Genomic DNA, 21,298 nt, shown 5'->3' with positions numbered 1-21,298 from the left:
GTTGATGCCAGAGGTGGAGAGGAACATTTACTAAGAGGGCGGATCCATGTTCACCTTCAATGTGTCCCATTACAGTAATAGTGACAATGGACTTTAGGAAGGGGGCAAAGGTGGCTGTCAGCTCAGTGGAGGCTCAGTGAAATTGTAACAAAGGATTACGTGGCTGGGGACCAGGAACTTGTAGAGGAGTGGTAAAATCCTTTGGCTGTAATTCGACAGCCCACCATTGGGGGGTGCAATAGATCCAGAACTGTCTCTTGGTAGAATTATGTCTCATTGTAATGCCCTCAACAAGGCAGAGAATCTCGGCCTGAAGGGCACACCACAAATCCCTCTCTGCTAGGTTAATGCCTAAATTAGGGGTTTGAATATATTGGACAGTACAGGTATGGGGGTCAAACTGAACCATGTTCTGTTGGGGGACAACTGCCTTTCCTGTCCAGTTAGACAACTAAGGTGCATAGAGCTGTGAGAGAGTCCAAATCCATGTTGGTGCACACAGGAGGTCTCAAGTGTTGAGGCGGAGGTGCTGGTATCAATCATGAAGGGGATTTCTTTACCCTCGACAGTCAAGCTCACTACCGGTTCATCCTCAGGGTCTTTAGTCAGGATTGGGTAAAGCAGAAGGGGGGGGTTGGTCAGGCTGGGAAGGGATCTCCAGCATAGCAAACCCGCCCCCTGCCTGGGGTGCAATAGTGAGTAGTCACGCTGCCAATGACTATCCGCACTACAGTGAAAATAGGTCTGCTTTGGCAGTGTCATTGTTTATGGGGGCGGACCACCACGGGGTCAGGGGTGACTGTGGTAGTTGTGGAAAGGGGATGGAGGGGTGTAAGGGAAACAATGAAAAAGTGCACTGGAGCCATTTGGGTTAGTGGCATATACATGTACTCTATGCTACTTTCTCCCCACCTCCACCCTCCTCTCATCTATCTCTCCACCCTTCAGGCTCTCTGCCTGTATTCCTGATGAAGGGCTTTTGCCCAAAATGTTGATTTTACTGCTCCTCGGATGCTGCCCGAACTGCTGTGCTGTGCACCACTCTAATCTAGACCCTGGTTTCCAGCATCTGCAGTCATTGGTTTTACATGGTCATATTCGTCAACATACCCCTGGGGACAATGGTGGGGTTCCATTGGGTGGTTCCTGAGGGCGTCAGGGCCTGCAACAGGGACATTAGAATCTTTGTGAGGGGAAAGATGGGAGGGGCGCTGTATCATTTCATACTTGACTGTTGCCTGTTTATGGTCTTTAGGACTATGCCAGTAATAAGTGAGTGCTCTTCTCATTTGTTGATGGGTGTATTCCGGCCAATCCATTATCACTGGTTCTAATAGCAGCAGCTACCCCCTCTGGGATACATTGTAATAGTGGGGAGTTAAACTGGGGTGAGGGATTTCCTACGTTATAAGTAAGTACACTCCATCTATGCAGGGGATATGTGGAGCAAAGCCAATCCCAAAAGTCTGAACCAGTCTCTTCCTGCTTTGGGCAGCACTCCAATGCCCTAGTTATATCAATCGGTTGTTGCAGGGATCTCTGGAGAGCACCTCCAGTCATCTGGATTTGGTCCCCAGGCTGGGGAACGGCTCTGGAAAAGGCCTCTCAATCATTGTAACCCCCAACTGGGTTTTCCACCAGACCCCTCACTTAGATTAGATTGCTTACAGTGTGGAAACAGGCCCTTCGGCCCAACAAGTCCACACCGACCCTCCGAAGAGCAACCCACCTTGACCAATTCCTCTACATTTACCCCTTCATCTAACACTACGGGCAATTTACCTAACCTGCACATTTTTGGATTGTGGGAGGAAACCAGAGCACCCGGAGGAAACCCATGCAGACACTGGGAGAATGTGCAAACTCCACACAGACAGTTGCTTGAGGAGGGAATTGAGCCTGGGTCTCTGGTGCTGTGAGGCAACAGTGCTAACCACTGTGCCACCGTGCCACCCACTTGGGGTCAAAGCCGTGCAGCACAGACTAAAGAGGTCCAGAGGTGTGGCTTGATACATTTGAATTGTGCCTGGAACATAATCAATGAAATCCTCTGGACTCGTCTTTTGGTTGGGGGTGTGGGACATGATCAAGCACATCTCTTGGAATTTCCAGGGGAGTAAACTTCTATGGTGGCCTCTTCCCCTGCACCAGGGTTTGGGTTAGGAACTGTCTGGGTAGGGAACTTTCTCTGTTCGCGTTTATGGGCAGTGTTGCCTGTTCTGTTTCAGTTAGGCGGACCAGGGTTAGCAATTCCATTGGAGACCTCTCGGGGTTGTAATAGTGGGGCCTATCCTGCCCGCTACCGCTGTCTGTGCCAGGGTTATAGGATAATGTGCCCTGTTCTCTGTGTGTCTGAAAAGGGCCTGTCTCTGTCTTTTTTTAGTGTTGGATTAAGTCCTAAAAGTGACTAGGTCAGCGAAGCTTTCAGGAGCCTGGGTCTGGTCAGGACATGGGGGTTTGGGACTTCCCCATGGTCAAGGTTTAGAGCGCGGGAGAACAGGCAGCAGTGAAGGATATGGTGGGGGTGGTGGTGGGCCGGTGGATTTTGGTTTGGGTATCACATCGCTAGCAGGTGTAGAAGGGTGTACTACAAGGCGGCAAGCGGGGAGCTAGCAGGTATTTGCCAATCCTCCTCCTGCTCATCAATGTCATCAATTTGGAACAACATCAGATCAGATGTCCGGACGTATGTCCGTTTTGCTCTCGGCCGGTAGTTGGGTTTGGCATTTTTACCCTGGTACATTAGTCTGTCTAGTGCCTTTTAACTTTTCCTGGTTTCTCACATTTAGATCATAGTCCTTGCGCTGAGTCTTCAACACTGCCCAAGGCTTATGGTTACCCTCACTATCACATAATTTAATCCCTCTCTGGCATGTGCTGTTCTCCTAGCTACTCTGCTTAGATTTGTCTTTTAATTCCTGAGCCGCTTTTCACCACGCAGTAATTGAAGTTTTCCACTGAGTGCCTGCATTGCGCTTCCAGATTGCCTTTTCGGCCTTTAAACATTTCTCTATGTCCCACGTCCCTCCTAATGGCCAGATTTCACTGCCCAATTTCTTATTTAAGCATCCTGAGAGACGCCTGAACCTTTTCTCGTTCTGGGGGTCATCTCAGTATCGTCAATACAAAAGGTTTCCAGCCCCTGACTTACCTAACGCTTGCCCCATGTTAATATATATTAATATGTATACTTCTTTTTATCTCTCTGTGTCTGCCCCACTTGTAAGGGGTAATAAGAATCCATTATAATTGGCAGCATCTGACCATTAATTACAAAGTTTTTGATAGTACCGAGTTTCGTTGCAGGATCAGAATCGAACACTGCCATTAATTTCATAAGGGAACTGCTGTGAATGTTATCACTTGATGTCCTGTTCACACAGATTCACCGATGCTAACGCAAATGTTCTTCATTGTCTTACAGCATCCTGTTATCACTTGGTGAGCCCAGGTGTCCCTATCTTTTGCATTTTTTAAGTTCTACCCTGTTTCTGAGCCTTCCTGTCTATTTTCTAGTGCACTAAATATGATCTATAGTTCAGCATTACCCTTTAGTCAAAATGTTTAAAGACAAGTTTTCAGGCTATAGACTTTCTCAAGGAGACGAGGGGTTGAATAAATGGTAGGTTTAGACAGAGAGAGGGATAGATCAAGGTGAAGCTTACCTTGTGGGTCCTTCTGTCTCATGCAACCAATACTCAGATGATCGCTTATTCAGTCAACTTGGAAAGTCTTGTTTATGTTGGAATCCCACCGCTGCCATCATATGTTAGGTTCTTTTCCCGAGGTTTTGCACACAAGATGCAAATCACTCACACCGACTTCTGCAAACTGTTAAAGTTTAATAAAGCTTATACAAACTAGGTAACCTCTCTGAAACTCCTTGTGGGTGTGCAAAGTCGAATCAGAAGAGAGACCGCAAACAAAGAAAATACATTCCCTTTATACAAATCAGTTGGCAATGCTACAGATGCTCTGGCCACTCCCGCATTGTCACATGCCACTCAAGACAACCTCCAGTCACTCACAGTGACATGTTACCCCAGGGACAATGACAGGATGAGATCATCCTCAGAGATAATGCAAATGCTAATGCCCTAATCCTGGGGAATCGTTATGCAGATGATTTCCTGACTCCGTGAGGCCCCAAGACAACGAGGGATGACATACCTCTGACCAGAAAGCTTCTCTGGATGGAAGAGATTGAATTATAGTTTAACTTGACAATAGCAGGGGAGTAATAGCAAATGACTGTCTAAATGAAGTGTAAATTACAATGGATAGTCATCTGCATTCTGCATGCTTTTTGTGAGACAGAATGTCATCCCCACCCACCTCCAGAATGTTCAGTTTTGCAGTCTAACTCTTTAATATTGCATTAATGTCCAGAAAGATATTCCCATTTAATCTTTTAACATTATAGGTACAATAAAATGATTTAAAAGGCATTTGGATGAGTATATGAATATGAAGGGGTTAGAGGGATATGGGCCAAATGGACCTAGATTAATTTCAGATATCTGGTTCTCTTGGATGAGTTGACCGAAGGGTCTGTTTCAGTGCTGTACATCTCTACGACTCTAAATATTTAAACTTTGTTACAGTGATCTATGTTTCTCTTTAACCATTAATTACTACAACGAAATACACAATTGTTATAAAATAACAGTAGAAACAGACTTAACAAACTAGTCTGGAGGATGCAGCCAAATCTAGAAGGTGAATGACTCTTAAGTGTGTTTTTGCAACTATAAAATTGACTGCTAGCCAAAATACATTCTTTCTTCTCTGATAAAATGTTCCTTTTCAGCAGTGACCTTCCAGAGCCAGTGAGTGAACAGGAGAACATTAAATGAAGAACAGAATTCAAGGCTGCCCCTTTTTCTACTGTACCAATTTAGGGCCATATGTGAAAATTGGGATGAGGTTTGTTTGAAGTCTTTACGTCAAGTACTCCTCTCAAATGCTACTCAGAGGATGTTCATCACCACCCAGAGAGTCATGGCACTTTTGAAGGCTGTTGCTCATCCCCATTGCGTGTAAATAAACTGGTAGACAATAACAGCCTCAATTACCACTGCAGAATGATGTGCAGGGTTGCTTTTGAGAGAGGCAAGAGGCATTTTAAACTTAACAGACAATGGAACCTAATATGCAAGCCTTACTATTTGTATTCTTCAATGTTGATTTTGTCGTTTAACTTTTTGTCATGTATTTAAGGGCTCTTACATTTTCTTGAAATGTTTTAAAGTACTTTTGAAGTATGTTAAAATATTAGTATGCAGCTTTAAACCCCTTCAGTATTATTACCTCTTCAATGTTTTAAAGATAATGTGGAGGAGCCAGTGTTGGACAGGGGTGAACAAAGTAAAAATCACAAAACACCAGGTTATAGTCAAACAGGTTTATTTGGAAGCATTCGCTTTCAGGGCGCTGCTCAGGTAGCAGTGTGGAGCAGGACAATAGACACAGATTTTATGTAACTCCAGACCCACAGCAATGTAATTGACTCTCAGTTCTCAATTAGGGATGAGCTATAAATACTCACCTTGCTAGTGATGTCCATGTTATGGAGTCATGGAAATGTACAGCACGGAAACAGACCCTTCAGTCCAACTTGTCCATGCCAACAAGATATCCCAAACCAATCTGGTCCCACCTGCCAGCACCCAGCCCATATCCCTCCAAACCCTTCCTATTCATATACCAAATCCAGATGCCTTTTAAATGAAAAAGTTGCGTGAAAAAGTTGCTCCTTGGGTCTCTTTTATATCTTTCCCCTTTCACCCTAAGCCTATGCCCTCTAGGTCTGGACTCCCCCACGCCAGGGAAGAGACTTTGTTTATTTATCCTACCCATGCCCCTCATGATCTTATAAACCTGTATAAGGTCACCCCCAGCCTCTGACGCTCCAGGGAAAACAGCCCTAGGCTATTCAACCTCTCCCTATAGCTCAAATCCTCCAACCTTGTAAATCTCTTCTAAACCCTTTCAAGTTTCACAACATCCTTCTGTTAGGAAGGTGACCAGAATTGCACGAAATATTTCAAAAGTTGCATAACCAATGTCCTGTACAGCCGCAACATGACCTCCCAACTCCTGTACTCCATACTCCGACCAATAAAGGAAGACATACCAAATGCCTTCTTCAGTATCCTATCTACCTGCAAATTTGCTTTCAAGGAGTAATCCAAGGTCTCTTTGTTCAGCAACACTCCCTAGGACCTTACCATTAGGTGTATAGATCCTGCTAAGATTTGCTTTCCCAAAATGCAGCACCTCTCATTTATCTAAATTAAACTCCACCTGCTACTTCTCAGCCCATTGGCCCATCTGATCAAGATCCCGTTGTAATCTGAGGTAACCTTCTTTGCTGTCCAGTACACCTCCAATTTTGGTTCCTTTATGCTCCAAGTTTCAAAAGTTGATTGGGGGCAGATATTTGCAGGTCAAGGGATGACTGGAAATGGGAAGCCTTCAAAAATGAGATAAAAAGAGTCCAGAGACAGTGTGTTCCTGTTAGGGTGAAAGACAAGGGCTGGTAGGTGTAAGGAATGCTGGATGATTAGAGAAATTGAGGTTTTGATCAAGGAAAAGAGGAAGCATATGTCAGGTATAGACAGCAGAGATTGAGTGAATCCTTAGAGTATACAAGCAGTAGGAACATGCTTAAGAGGGAAATCAGGAGCGCAAAAAGGGGACATGAGATAGCTTTGGCAAATAGGGTTAAGGTGAATCCAAAGGGCTTTTATAAATACATTAAGGACAAAACGGTAACTAGGGAGAGAATTGGGCCCTTCAAAGATCTGCAAGCCAGCCTATGTATGGAACCGCAGGAGGTGGGCAGATACAAAACAAATATTTCACATCAGTGTTTAATGTTGAGAAGGACATGAAAGACATAGGATGTGGGGAAATAAATGGTGACATCTTGAAAAACATCTATATTACAGAGGAGGAGGTGCTGAATGTCTTAAAACGTGTAAAAATGGATAAATTCCCAGGACCTGATCAGCTGCACTGCAGAACTCTGTTGGAAGCTAGGGAAGTGACTGCTGGGCCTCTTGCTGAGATATTACTATCATCGATGGTCACAAGTGTGGTGTTGGAAGACTGGTGCCACTATTTAAGAAAGGTGGTAAGGAAAAGCCAGGAAACTATAGACTGGTGAGCCTCACATCGGTAGTGGGCAAATTGTTGGAGGGAATCCTGAGGGACAGGATTACATGTACTTGGAAAGGCAAGGATCGATTAGAGATAGTCCACATGGCTTTGTGCATGGAAAATCATGTCTTATTAATTTGATTGAGTTTTTTTGAAGAACTAACAAAGAGGACTGATGAGGGCAGAGTGGTGGATGTGATCTATGCGGACTTCAGTAAGGCGTTTGACAAGGTTCCTCATGGTAGACTGGTTAGCAAGGTTAGATCACATAGAATACAGGGAGAATGAGCCATTTGGATACAGAACCAGCTCAAAGGTAGAAGACAGGGTGTTAGTAGAGAGTTGCCTTTCGGACTGGAGGCCTGTGACCAGTGGCATGCCACAAAGATCGATGCTGGGTCCACTGCTTTTCATCATTTATATAAATGATTTGGATATGAACATAGGAGGTATAGTTAGTTAGTTTGCAGATGACACCAAAATTGGAGGTGTAATGGATAGTGAAGAAGGTTACCTCAGAGTACAATGGGATCTTGATCAGATTGAGCCAATGGAACAAGTGGCAGACGGAGTTTAATTTAGATAAATATGAGGTGCTGCATTTTGGAAAGGCAAATCAGGGTAGGACTTATATACTTAATGGTAAGGTGCTGGAGAGTGTTGCTGAACCTTGGAGTGCAGGTTCATAGCTCCTTGAAAGTTGAATTGCAGGTAGATGGGTTTGTGATGAAGGCGTTTGGTATGCTTTCTTTTATTGGTCAGAGCATCAAGTATAGGCGTTGGGAGGTCATGTTGCAGCTGTACAGGCCATTGGTTAGGCCACTTTTGAAATATGTGCAATTCTGGTCTCATTCCTATCAAGGATGTTGTGAAACTTGAAAGGGTTCAGAAACAATTTACAGGGATGTTACCAGGGTTGGAGGGTCGAAGCTAAAGGGAGTGGTTGAATAGGCTGGGGCTGTATTCTCTGCAGTATCAGAGGCTGAGGGGTGACGTTACTGAGGTTTATAAAATCGTGAGGGGCATGGATAGGGTAAATAGACAAGGTGTTTTTCTTGGGTTGGGGAGACCAGGACTAGGGTGATGAAGGAGCGGCGTTCCGAAAGCTAGTGTGCTTCCAATTAAACCTGTGGACTATAATCTGGTGTTGTGTGATTTTTAATTTTTAATTAACAGTGACATTCCTCCATCTTTTCCTAGTTTCTGTCCTTCCTAAATGTAAGTATACTTCAATATATGGGTTCAACCAATGTCATTCTGCAACCATGTTCATAATGGTTACCAGATCCTATTTAATTATTTCTATTTACCTTCTCAGTTGATCCATTTAGTTTATTGTGCCAAATGAATTCAGACCCAGATCCTTTCATTTTGTGCTTTAATTATTTTTGTAACCGTTGGCTTTATCTGTTGATTCAGTCTTATATGTATTCTCTGACCTTTCCTATCACGATCTGTTTATCATCTCCCATTTCTCTTTTGCCTTGTCTCTGCTCTTTAGTTTACCACAACATTTTTTTTTTACAAATTTAATCCCTTGGCCCTCTGTACTTTGGCAGTTATCTGGCTTGCTGGAACACAGGCTTCAGCATGGTTCAAGTGTATGCCATTCTAACATACAGGCCTCACTTTCCCCTTAATAATGCAGGTGACCCATTAACCTGAAACCTCTGCAGTACCTACAAAAACTTCTACAGTTTGTGATTTTTGAGAAAGTTTGTAGCTCAGGTTGAGGTTATAGTTGTAAGTTTGCTCACTGAGCTTGAGGTTTGTTTTCAGATGTTTTGTCACCATACTTGGTAACATCATCAGTGAGCCTCTGGTGAAGCACTGGTGTTATGTCCCGCTTTCTATTTATGTGTCTTGGTTTCTAAAGGTGGGTGATATCATTTCTGGTTCTTTTTCTCGGAGGATGGTTGATGAGGTCCAAGTCGATGTGTTTATTGATGGAGTTCTGGAGACTGGGACAAAACATCCATCCTAGGACAAGGTATACAGAAACACCATGAGAATCCCAGAGGCCCGGCATTCTAACTGGAACTCCACCAATAAACACATCGATTTGGACCCCATCGACCATCCTCTGAGGAAATAGAACCGGAAATGAGCATAAGAGGTATAGTTAGTAAGTTTGCAGATGACACCAAAATTGGAGGTGTAGTGGACAGCGAAGAGGGTAACTTCAGATTACAACAGGATCTTGACCAGATGTGCCAATGGGCTGAGAAGTGGTAGATGGAGTTTAATTCAGATAAATGCGAGATGCTGCATTTTGGGAAAGCAAATCTTAGCAGGACGTAAACTCTTAATGGTAAAGTCCTAGGGAGTGTTACTGAACAAAGAGACCTTGGAGTGCAGGTTCGTAGCTCCTTGAAAGTGGAGTTGCAGGTAGATAGGATAGAATTATAATAGTTTTGCCTTGTGGCACAGTGGGTAGTATCATGCCTCTGAGCCAAACGTTTTGGGTTCAAGTCCCATTCTAGGTCAAATTGATTCAAATTAAATTCATAAGTTAGTGCAACAGGCTAAGAATCAATCTGCAATTCCTTCCAATAGTCAACTGTGTGATAGGATAGTGAAGAAGGCGTTTGGTATGCTTTCCTTTATTGGTCAGAGTATTGAGTACAGGAGTTGGGAGGTCATGTTGTGGCTGTACAGCACATTGGTTAGGCCACTGTTGGAATATTGCGTGCAATTCTGGTCTCCTTCCTATGGGAAAGATGTTGTGAAACTTGAAAGGGTTCAGAAAAGATTTACAAGGATGTTGCCAGGGTTGGAGGATTTGAGCTATAGGGAGAGGCTGAACAGGCTGGGGCTATTTTACCGGAGTGTCGGAGGCTAAGGGGTGACCTTGTAGAGGTTTACAAAATTATGAGGAGCATGGATAGGATAAATACACAAAGTCTTTTCCCTGGGGTCGGGGAGTCCAAAACTAGACGGCATAGGTTTAGGGTGAGAGGGGAAAGATATAAAAGGGACCTAAGGGGCAACTTTTTCACACAGAGAGGGTGGTATGTGTATGGAATAAGCTTCCAAAGAAAGTGGTGGAGGCTGGTACAATTGCAACATTTAAAAGGCATTTGGATAGGTATATGAAAAGGAAGGGCTTGGAGGGATATGGGCCAGGTGCTGGCAGGTGGGACTGGATTGGGTTGGGATATCTGGTCGGCATGGATGGGTTGGACCGAAGGGTCTGTTTCCATGCTGTACATCTCGATGACTCTCTGACTCTGTGTTTCTCTAACACTAAAGTTAAAATATCACCAATTTGTGTGAATGTTTGAGACCGGAGGGTTGCTTGAGTGTAAAAATCAGGTGAAGTTGTTCATTTTGTCCTCTTTTTGTAGCCTGAAGGTATAGATTCTGGTGGAAGAGTCCTCAACTTTCTTTCTATCACACAGTTGACTGTTGGAAGGAATTGCAGATTGTTGCTTAGCCTGTTTCACTAAGTTATGAATTTAACAAATAAATTTGTCCTAGAATGGGACTTGAACCCAAAACTTCTGGCTCAGAGGCAGGATACTATCCACTGTGCCACAAGGCAAAATTACTATAATTCTACTGGACAATAAGGCTGTTTTCTCATTAGAGAGACAGAGAGACAGCTGGTGGTAGTTTAACTTGAGCATCACCGTACCCCAGGCAAGGGGAGAGGTTAAGAAGGAAAGTTGTTCGTAGTAAACTCAGCTAGTGCAGGAATTGAACCTATACTGATAGCATTACTCTGCATTGCAAACCAAATCACCTATGAGAATCAACCTGTTTGGAGATATTATAACATACTTTTTAAGTGGGGGGGGGGGGTCTTGAATCTGGGCATTTTGGCTCAGAGGTAGTGACATTACCACAGTGTCACAAAGCCCACAAAATAAGGAGAGAGGGAAATGGCTTCATTCTGAACACAGTCCAGATTTCAGCTCCAAAAGCAGAACTTAAACTTTCAAACTTCTGATAATATCACAAACCATCCCAAAGTCGGACAACTTATCCATCTAGTCATGCAACCATCGAATTAGTTGGCAGACAATATTTCTACATGTGCATTGCCCATGAACAGAGCTCTCACTTTATTATTCCACTGGAGCATCAGCCTAGATTTTCCCCTGGTCACATTTCTGGAGTGTGGATTTGAACACCTAACCTTCAGACGCTAGAGGAAGAGTGCTTTTAACTGGGCCACACTAATAAAGTCACCGTACCTCCAGAGGGCTGCTCTCTCATGTGAGACTACTGGTGGTAAATTAAATTTGAGGGTTACCATGTCTTTTAGAAGGAGCAAATTTGAGTAGGCAGCATCATCATGCTGACCTCAGCCAATACAGGGTTGGGCCCACAATGTAGGCATCACTCTGCATTGCAAATGAAGCTAACCTTCCCTCCCTGTATGGTAGATGTTGTGGTTGTACACCTGAACAATCTGAGATGGTTTGAATACAGCCAGTATCATCAATCCACCTTGTTGATCTTAGTGTAAGTCACTGCTGATACCAAATGGAGAAGATGTCCACAGTCTTCGGGAAGACTTGGAATATAATAGAACAGTATAGCACGGGGTTGGTCTTGTTGAAGGGAAAAGGCTTCTTACGTAGTACTTAATAGCTACATGTCATCTGAGTTACACAGAAGTCTCTTGCGGGACCATTTCTACGTGGAAGTGGACATGAACTACAGTATGCAGCCCATCGAGTCTGCTCCTCCATTCAGTGAGATCATAAACGATCTGATAAGACTGGAATTCGGCGAAAGTTGACATCATTGTTTGGTTACGTGAAACCGAACACTGGAACAACAGCTGGTAACAAAAGCGCACTCCCAGGAACTACAGTCCTTTATATCCTGTGATATTAGGTAACCACGATCTTGGCAACAAAGCTGTTCGCGTTGAGAGCGTGCTCTATCACAGTCCTCTTTCAACCTCCCTACTCCGATATTCTATTTTCTGCCTCGGTTAATAAAGGAAGAGTGTCTCCTGAACATATAGGCGTTCTCCCGGCCGAGATCATTGACAAGCTTCTGCCGAACGCTACGTCGGGCTTTACTGTTCGGATTGGAAAGGCGAGCATTGTAGGGTTTGCTGAGTGATAGGTCGAGCCGCCAATGAAGCAGTGAGAGGGCGGGACTGGGGCTGAGAATGTGAATGAGTGAGCTGTGGGTTGAGCTCGCATTCAGCTGGTCCTTGAGTTGCTTGCAACATGGCTGAGAACAAGGAAGAAGTTAAGTACTACCGGCTGGAAGAACTGAAGCGGCATAGCAGCGGTAACAGTGCCTGGATCCATATTCACGATAAAATCTACGATGTGACCAAGTTCTTGGAGGAGGTATGGTTGTTTCAAACTCTCCGATCGCTTTGAAATAGTTCTTCGCTTCATCTAGTTCATTCGTGTAAGAGCCTCTCACCCAACCGTACATAAATAATTCCCTCTTCATAGCACAAAATCAAAACGTTTGTAAAACATATCCTGGTTTTCTCTTGACTTTAAGAAGCCTTTTTTGGAATGTTACGTGACACTTGCAAAGATGCATGAGAGTTTGTGACCTCTCCTGGACTTTATTCCTCGACCTTAAACCTGGCCAAGTCATGTGGCAGAATCCCTTGTTACTGCAGCAAAGTTCCACAGTTGTTTTTCCTTGTATAGATCTGTGCACAGACCTTTGTTTTAACGTTTGTTTCTGTAAGTAAAGATGTTGCCTTTTTCTATTCTGTTAGAAATGAAAAAAAGTTTTCAGATCTGAGGGCATCCGTTGAAAATCTGGTGTACCTGTTCATTTTGGGGTATGAGACCTGCCCTCTACACCAATGTCTGGCTTTTGAATTATCTGAGATTACATGTAATTTACTGCAGAATTTGCCCTATCTGTTTCATTTAGGATTTTGTGGAAAATAGGAATTAGGGACTGGCATAAACAATTTTTTCAAAGCAGTAACTCTCCCAAATCTTTGAGAATAAAGCCCTCCATCCTCTGCCTTCACACCCTTGTCAGGAAACACCTGTTTCTCCCATCTGATCAACATATCGCTAAGCTCAGGGATGACTCTCTTTCCCCTTCACCCCCAGGCTTGTAATAGACTTTTTCACAAATGGCATTCATTGCTTGAGGCTTGCCAGTTCCAAGGAAGGGAAGCTAACAGGCTACACAGGCCCTAATTGTTATTGTTTTTGCATTTTTATAATGGACAACTAGATATGGTGTGTCCTGCCTGACTCAATGGATTTTTGTTTGGGTTTTATGAGAGTAGTTTAATTTTTGTTTTGCACATATCATCAAGCATGAACTTACTCTGAAATTCCCCTAAAAGCACCTATTACATTCAGTCACTACATTCAGATGGTGACTTGCAGCATTTGTGTGACCACTCAAACTTTAAACAGTTGAAATAAATATATACTAATTCCAGAAGGGCTATATTTTTCATAATTTGAATTCCTTACAAATATTATACTGGCATTTTATATGTATGCATTTAGAAGTAATACTATATTTAATCTTGGGCCTTTTAAATTAAAAAAAACAAAGTACTGTATTGAAAAAGTGAACATAAAAATGCCATCCTGTCTAATGTTATATTTTGATATTTGTTTGTATAATTCTGTTAACGGTTATTACTACTGTGAGAAAAGTTACCTGCTTAATTACTTCTAATGTCATAGTTATTCACAAATCTTTTCCCGGAAATATGCATCCACTTTCATTTCCATGTCTATGGAAGTAGGTAACTCTCAGACAATTAGATTAGATTCCATATAGTGTGGAAACTGGCCCTTCAGCCCAATAAGTCCACATTGACCCTGCGAAGAGTAACCGACCCAGACCCATTTCCCTCTGACTAATGCACCTAACACTATGGGCAATTTAACATGGCCAATTCACCTGACCTGCACATCTTTGGATTGTGGGAGGAAACCAGAGCACCCAGAGGAAACCTACACAGACACTAGGAGAATGTGCAAACCCCACACAGACAGTCGCCCGAGGCTGGAATCGAACCCAGGTCCCTAGCACTGTGAGGCAGCAGTGCTAACCACTGAGCTACTGTACTGCCTGAATGTAACCTCTAAAGTGACCTTTGAACTTGAGTGAACCATAGCGTGAGTTGTCAGTCAGTAATTCACCTCCATAAAGGAACTGGGCTATTTTTGTCATAGATGGAAATGTGTTGCTGGAAAAGCGCAGCATTTTTGTCATATGCAGCCTGTATCAAGTCCTGAGTCATGTATTCTCTATCTGATTAACGATGAAACCAGAAGGTTGTTTTCATTGTGCCAGTGTAATATTGATATTGGGTACTGTGTGGTATTTCACAATCTCCAGTGACTTGTTTTGTAAGTTTGTGTAGACAAATCTGGCAACATGACTATAGCCTCTGAGAAGATGTCAGAAGTCATGAAGTGCTGTTAGAAAGTCTTTATTTAATGTATATTTTATTTCTAATTCAAGAATAGGAGAGAAATCTGAAGACTTTACATTTTTGTGGGATTTGAGCTGGAATGGGCTGCGAGTTTTGAGAAGATTTGTAGCTCAGGTTGAGGTTCTGGATGTAGGTTTGTTCACTGAGCTGGAAGGTTCATTTCCAGACGTTTCGTCACCATACTAGGTAACATCTTCAGTGGGCCTCTGGGTGAAGCACTGCTGATAATTCCTGCCTTCTGTTTATATGTTTGGGTTTCTTTGGGTTGGTGATGGCATAGTCATAGAGATGTACAGCATGGAAACAGAGCCTTTGGTCCAACCAATCCATGCCAAACAGGTATCCGAACCCAATGTAGTCCCACCTGCTAGTACCTGGCCCATATCCGTCCAAACCCTTCTTATTCATATACCCATCCAAATGCCTCTTAAATGTTGCAATTGTACTAGCCTCCATCACTTCCTCTGGCCGCTCATTCCATACACGTACCACCCTCTGTGTGAAAATGTTGCCCCTTAGGTCTCTTTTATATCTTTCCCCTCTCACCCTAAACCTATGCGCTCTAGTTTGGACTCCCCAACCCCAGGAAAAGACTTTGCCTATTTACCCTATCCATGCCCCTCATATTCCTGTTCTTTTTCTCAGAGGGTGGTAGATAGGGTCTAACTTGATGTGTTTGTTGTTAGAATACTGGTTGGAATGCCATGCTTCTAGCAATTCTCGTGCATGTCTCTGTTTGGCTTGTCCTAGGATGGATGTGTTGTCCCAGTCAAAGTAGTGTCCTTCCTTATCTGTATGTAAGGATACTAGTGAGAGAGGATCATGTCGTTTTGTGGCTAGTTGATGATCATGTATCCTGGTGGCTAGTTTTCTGCCTGTTTGTCCAATGTAGTGTTTGTTACAGTCCTTGCATGGTATTTTGTAAATGACATTAGTTTTGCTTGTTGTCTGTATAGGATCTTTCAAGTTCATTAGCTGCTGTTTTAGTGTGGTGGTAGGTTTGTGGGCTACCATGATGCCAATGGGTCTGAGTAGGCTGGCAGTCATTTCAGAGATGTCTTTGATGTCGGGGAGAGTGGCTACGGTTTCTGGATGTGTTTTGTCTGCTTGTTTGGGTTTGTTGCTGAGAAATCGGCAGACTGTTCATTCTTTTTGAATACAAGGTATAGGTGATTTTGTTCTGCTCTACTTAGTTCCTCAGTGCTGCAGTGTGTGTTGGCTTATTGAAATAATGTCCTGTTGCAGCTTTGTTTGTGGAATGGGCACATTCCTGATGAAGAGCTTATGCTCGAAACATTGATTCTCCTGCTCCTCGGATGCTGCCTGACTGGCTGTGTTTTTCCAGCGCCATACCTTTTGACTCTGTATTTGTTGCCTATCCTTACCAGTCTTACTAATGCTTGCTTATTCTCTCATTATTGAAAATGACTTACTTCAGGAGTAGGCAATGGCCTTGTGGTATTATTGTTACACCATTAGTTCGGAGACCCAGATAATGTTTTGGGAACCTGGATTCAAATTCTGACATGACAGATGGTGGAATTTGAATTCAATAATAATCTGGAAATAAGAGTCTAATGATGGGGACCACTGTAGTATGCCACAATGGATCATCTACTTGGCACTTCTGGCTGAAGATCCTGCAATGCTTCAGCCTTATATTTTACATTGTAATGTTGGGCTCTTACATCATTTGAGGATGCAGATGTTTGTGAAACCGTCTCCTCCAGTGAGTTGTTTCATTGTTCAACACCTTTCATGAGTGGATATGGCAGGGTGCAAAGCTTAAATCTAACTCATTGGTGGTGGACTTGCTTATAGGAATCACTTGCTGCTTATAATATTTGGCATACAAATAGTCCTGTTTTGTCACTACACTAGGTTGACACCTCATTTTTGCTATGCCTGCTACTGCCGCGGCATGCCCTCCTGCACTCCATTGAACCAGGGTTGATCCCCTGGCTTGACAGTAATGGTTGAGTGGGGGATATGCCAGGCAATGAGGTTGCAGAATGTGTTGCAGTCTCATGGATGCCCAGTCTTGAGTTGCTAACTCTGTTTGAAGTCTGTCCCATTTAGCACAGAGATTGTGTCACAGAAGATGGAGTGTATTCTCATTGTGAAAGTGGGATTTCATCTCAAAAGGAACAGTGCAGTGGTATTACTGATACTGTCACAGACAGATGCATTTGCAGTTGGCAGATTGGTAAGGATGAGGTCAAGTATATTTTTTCCCTCTTATCAGTTCCCTCATCATCTGCCACAGAACCAGTCTAGCAGATGTATCTTTGAGTTTATTGAGTCTAAAATCAGTATTGCTGCTCCATGGCAGAAATTGAATTCCCTAGTATTGTTCAACATGATTCACCTGTGGAGGACAGTAATCAGTAAGTGGTTTGCTTTCCCATGTTTAACCTAAAGCAATGAAAGTTCATGGGGTCCAGAGTCAATGGGGTGGCATGGTGGCTCAGTGATTAGCACTACTGCCTCACCGTGCCAGGGACTCAGGTTCAATTCCCGCATTGGGAGTTTGCACATTCTTTGCGTGTCTGCGTGGGTTTCCTCTGGGTGCTCCGGTTTCCTCCCACAATCCAAAGATGTGCAGGTTAGGTGAATTGGCCATGCTAAATTGCCCATAGTGTTCAGGGATGTATAAGCTAGGTGCATTAGTCAGACGTAAATATAGGTAGGGGAATGGGTCTGGGTGGGTTACTCTTCAGAGGGTTGGTGTGGACTTGTTGGCTGAAGGGCCTGTTTCCACACTGTAGGGATTCTAATTCTAATTCAATGTTGAGGACTCTAAGACAACTCTCTCACGACTGTATATCACTGTGCCACCACCTCTGTCCTGCTGGTGGCATACCAGGGATGGTGATGGTTTTGTCTGTTGTATGATTCCATGACTATGACTGTCAAGCTATTGCTTGACTAGTCAGTAAGACAGTTTTTCAAATTTTAGCCCTAATCCCTAAAGAGTAAATAAGGATGACGTTGCAGGGTTGACAGGGCTGTTTCTGCTGTTGTGGATGCCACGTGGCCCATTCCTGTTTCACTTCTTCAAAACTTCATAGCAATTGGTACAACTGAGGACAGCACAGTGGCTCAGTGGTTAGTACTGCTGCCTCAGTGCCAGGGACCTGGATTCAATTCCAGCCTCTGACAACTGTCTGTGTGGAGTTTGCACATTCTCCCTGTGACTGCACGGGTTTTCTCTGGGTGCTCTGGTTTTTTCCCCCACAGTCCACAGACGTGCAGCTTGGGTAGATTGGCCATGCTAAGTTGACTGTAGTGTCCAGGGATGTGTAGGTTAGGTGGATTAGCCATGGAAAATGCAGGGTTACAGGGATAGGGTAGGGGGGGTAAGTCTGGATGGGAAGCTCTTTGGAGAGTCAGTGTGGACTTATTGAGCTGAATAGCCTGTTTCCACGCTGTTGGAATTCAGAGATTTTCTGTGAGTGGTTTGCTAGGCCATTTCAGAAGGCAATTAAGAGTCAACCACATTATTTGGACAAAGTTAAACATCACACAACACCAGGTTATAGTCCAACAGCTAGTTACTTGTCAAAGGTGCAGTGCTCTGAAAGCTAGAAGTTCCAAATAAACCTGTTGGACTATAATCTGGTGTTGTGTAATTTTTAACTTTGCCCAACCCAGTCCAACACTGACACCTCAACATTGCTTGGAGTCTCAGAAAAGCCAGATGAGGTGAGGATGGCAGATTTCCACTCCAGAAGGACATTATTGAACCAGATGAGTTTTCCAACAATTGACAATGGTTTTGTAGTCATCCACATATTTTTGTTGATTTCACCATATGCTGTGGTGGGTTTCAAACTTGATCACCAGAACAATAGCTGAGTTTTTGGATGAATAATCTAACTAGCCTTCAGTTAGAATTGCCAGCAAGCACAGATCATGGACTATTTCTAAACAGATCTTCTAGATGTGTAAGCAGTATTGTTCATACACTTCAAATCAACTTTCTCCACAAGAACCCAGTCCTTACATTCACCATAGTTATTCTGGACCATAGGGCTGCTGTCTCATTAGAGAGAAATAATTGGATATGGTTTAACCTGAGGGTCACCACATCTCCAGTGAGGGGAGATGTTTTGAACTAGAGTCCACCATGCTAACCTCAGCCAGTGTGGGAACTGAGCCCACATTGGGATCAGTCTGCATCACAAACCAGCCATCTAACCAACGAAACTAACTGACCCCACTCTCTTTATAGTATGTGTTACAAAGGATAACAGAAAGGGAACACTCAGACCATATCATACTGACAGCAATGTTTTGCACAGAAACGGCATCAACTGCCAGAAGTCAGCAGACAACAAAAGCTGTGTTAATTTTTGCTGAATAACAGCTTTAGAGAATTTTTTGGAGTACTTATCTTGTACGGTGTTTTTCTTTACTCCCATCAGACCAGAGGGGAACATCCAATTTCCTCCTTTCAAAAAGGACACTAGTGGACCATTTTAATTTTTGGAGGGGGATGGGTGCATGGTGAAGCAAAAGGGAAGGTCGAGGATAAGGTAGAGGGTCGGAGAGATAAAATAACATATGTCATTCCCGCTTCCTTGACCTTAGCTCAATGTTTAGACAATAGGTGCAGGAGTAGGCCATTCTGCCCTTCGAGCCTGCACCACCTTTCAATATGATCATGGCTGGTCATCCTTAATCAGTATCGTGTTCCTGCCTTATCTCCATAACCCTTGATTCCACTATCCTTGCGAACTCTATTCAACTCTTTCTTAAATGAATCCAGGGACTGGGCCTCCACTGCCCTCTGGGGCAGAGCATTCCACACAGCCACTTCTTCTGGGTGAAGAAGTTTCGTCTCATCTCTGTCCTAAATTGTTTATCCCGTATTTTTAAGCTGTGTCCTCTGGTTCGGCACTCACCCATCAGCGGAAACATGTTTCCTGCCTCCAGAGTGTCCAATCCTTTAATAATCTTATATGTCTCAATCAGATCCCCTCTCAGTCTTCTAAACTCAAGGGTATACAAGCCCAGTCGCTCCAGTCTTTCGGTGTAAGGTAGTCCTGCCATTCCAGGAATTGACCTCATGAACCTACGCTGCACTCCCTCAATAGCCAGGATGTCTTTCCTCAAATTTGGAGACCAGAACTGCACATAATACTCCAGGTGTGGTCTCACCAGGGCCCTGTACAGCTGCAGAAGAACCTCTTTGCTTCTGTACTCAATCTCTCTTGTTATGAAGACCAGCATGCTATTAGCCTTCTTCACTACCTGCTGTACCTGCATGCATACCTTCATTGACTGGTGTACAAGAACACCCAGATCTCTTTGTATTGCCCCTTTACCTTAATTGATTCCATTTAGGTAGTAATCTGCCTTTCTGTTCTTGCCACTAAAGTGGATAACCATACATTTATCCACATTAAACTGCATCTGCCATGCAGCTGACCACTCGCCTAACCTGTCCAGGTCACCCTGTAATCTCCTAACATCCTCCTCACATTTCACCCTGCCACGCAGCTTAGTATCATCAGCAAATTTGCTAAAGTTATTATTAATACCATCTTCTATATCATTAATATATATTGTAAAAAGCTGCGGTCCTCGCACTGATCCCTGCGGTACCCCACTGGTCACTGCCTACCATTCCGAAATGGAGCAGTTTATCACTACTCTTTGTTTCCTGTCAGCCAACCAACTTTCAGTCCAAGTTAGTACTTTGCCCCCAATACCATACTCCCTAATTTTGCTCACTAACCTCCTATATGGGACTTTATCAAAAGCTTTCTGAAAGTCCAGGTACACTATATCTACCATCAGGCCCCGGGGACTTATCAACCTTCAGACCTAACAGTCTCTCCAACACCAATTCCTGGCAAATATAAATTCCCTTAAGTTCGGGTTCTTCAGCCACTGTTACCTCAGGGAGATTGCTTGTGGCTTCCCCAGTGAACACAGATCTGAAGTACCAATTCAATTCTTCTGACATTTCTTTGTTCCCCGTATATATTCCCGTTTCTGTCTTCAAGGGCCAATTTTAATCTTAACCATTTTTTTGCCTTTCACATACCTAAAAAAACTTTTACTATCCTCCTTTATATTTTTGGCCAGTATACCTTCGTATCTCATTTTTTTTCTCTGCGTATTTCCTTCTTAGTAATCCTCTGTTGTTCTTTAAAAGCTTCCTAGTCCTCCATTTTCCCACTTATCTTTGCTATGTTATACTTTTTTCTCTTTTAACTTTATATGTTTCTTAACGTCCCTAGTCAGCCATGGCCACCCATGCCTCCTCCCAGGATCTTTCTTCCTTTTTCGAATGAAATGATCCTGCATCGTCTGCATTATACACAGAAATATCTGCCATTGTTCCTCCACTGTCATCCCTGCTAAGGTATTGCACCATTGAACTTTGGCCAGCTCCTCCCTCATAGCTCCATAGTTCCCTTTATTCTACTGAAATATTGTCACTTCCGATTGTACCCTCTCCCTCTCAAATTGCAGATTGAAGTTTATTGTATTACTTTCCAATGGCTCCTTCACTTCGAGGTCCCTGATCAATTCTGGTTCATTGCACAATATCAGATCCAGAATTGACTTCTCCCTGGTAGGCTCCAGCACCAGTTGTTCTAAGAATCCATCTCGGAGGCACTCCACAAAGTCTCTTTCTTGAGGTTTAGAGTAAATACATAAAGCATGGTCCTCGATATATGTTAATAGCAGAATAAGGATCTGCTCTGACTG

General features: G+C 43.4%; 1 protein-coding gene across 1 annotated transcript in view; it reads left to right on the top strand.

The window, feature by feature from the left end:
• The first annotated feature begins 12,061 nt into the window (after positions 1-12,061).
• cyb5a (cytochrome b5 type A (microsomal)) overlaps positions 12,062-21,298 on the top strand; it is a 48,517-nt gene continuing 39,280 nt past the window's right edge. The window contains exon 1 of the mRNA XM_043688447.2: positions 12,062-12,482. Coding sequence (XP_043544382.1) covers positions 12,357-12,482 — 126 coding nt within the window. The 5' untranslated portion in view covers positions 12,062-12,356. The remainder of the gene's footprint in view (positions 12,483-21,298) is intronic.

Source organism: Chiloscyllium plagiosum, unplaced genomic scaffold (genome assembly GCF_037043375.1).
Source record: "Chiloscyllium plagiosum isolate Xiang-an unplaced genomic scaffold, Cpla_swu_hap1 HiC_scaffold_4, whole genome shotgun sequence".
Taxonomy (NCBI): domain Eukaryota; kingdom Metazoa; phylum Chordata; class Chondrichthyes; order Orectolobiformes; family Hemiscylliidae; genus Chiloscyllium; species Chiloscyllium plagiosum.
The sequence above is the reverse complement of the archived record's forward strand: the minus strand, read 5'-3'. Positions and strand labels throughout refer to the sequence as shown.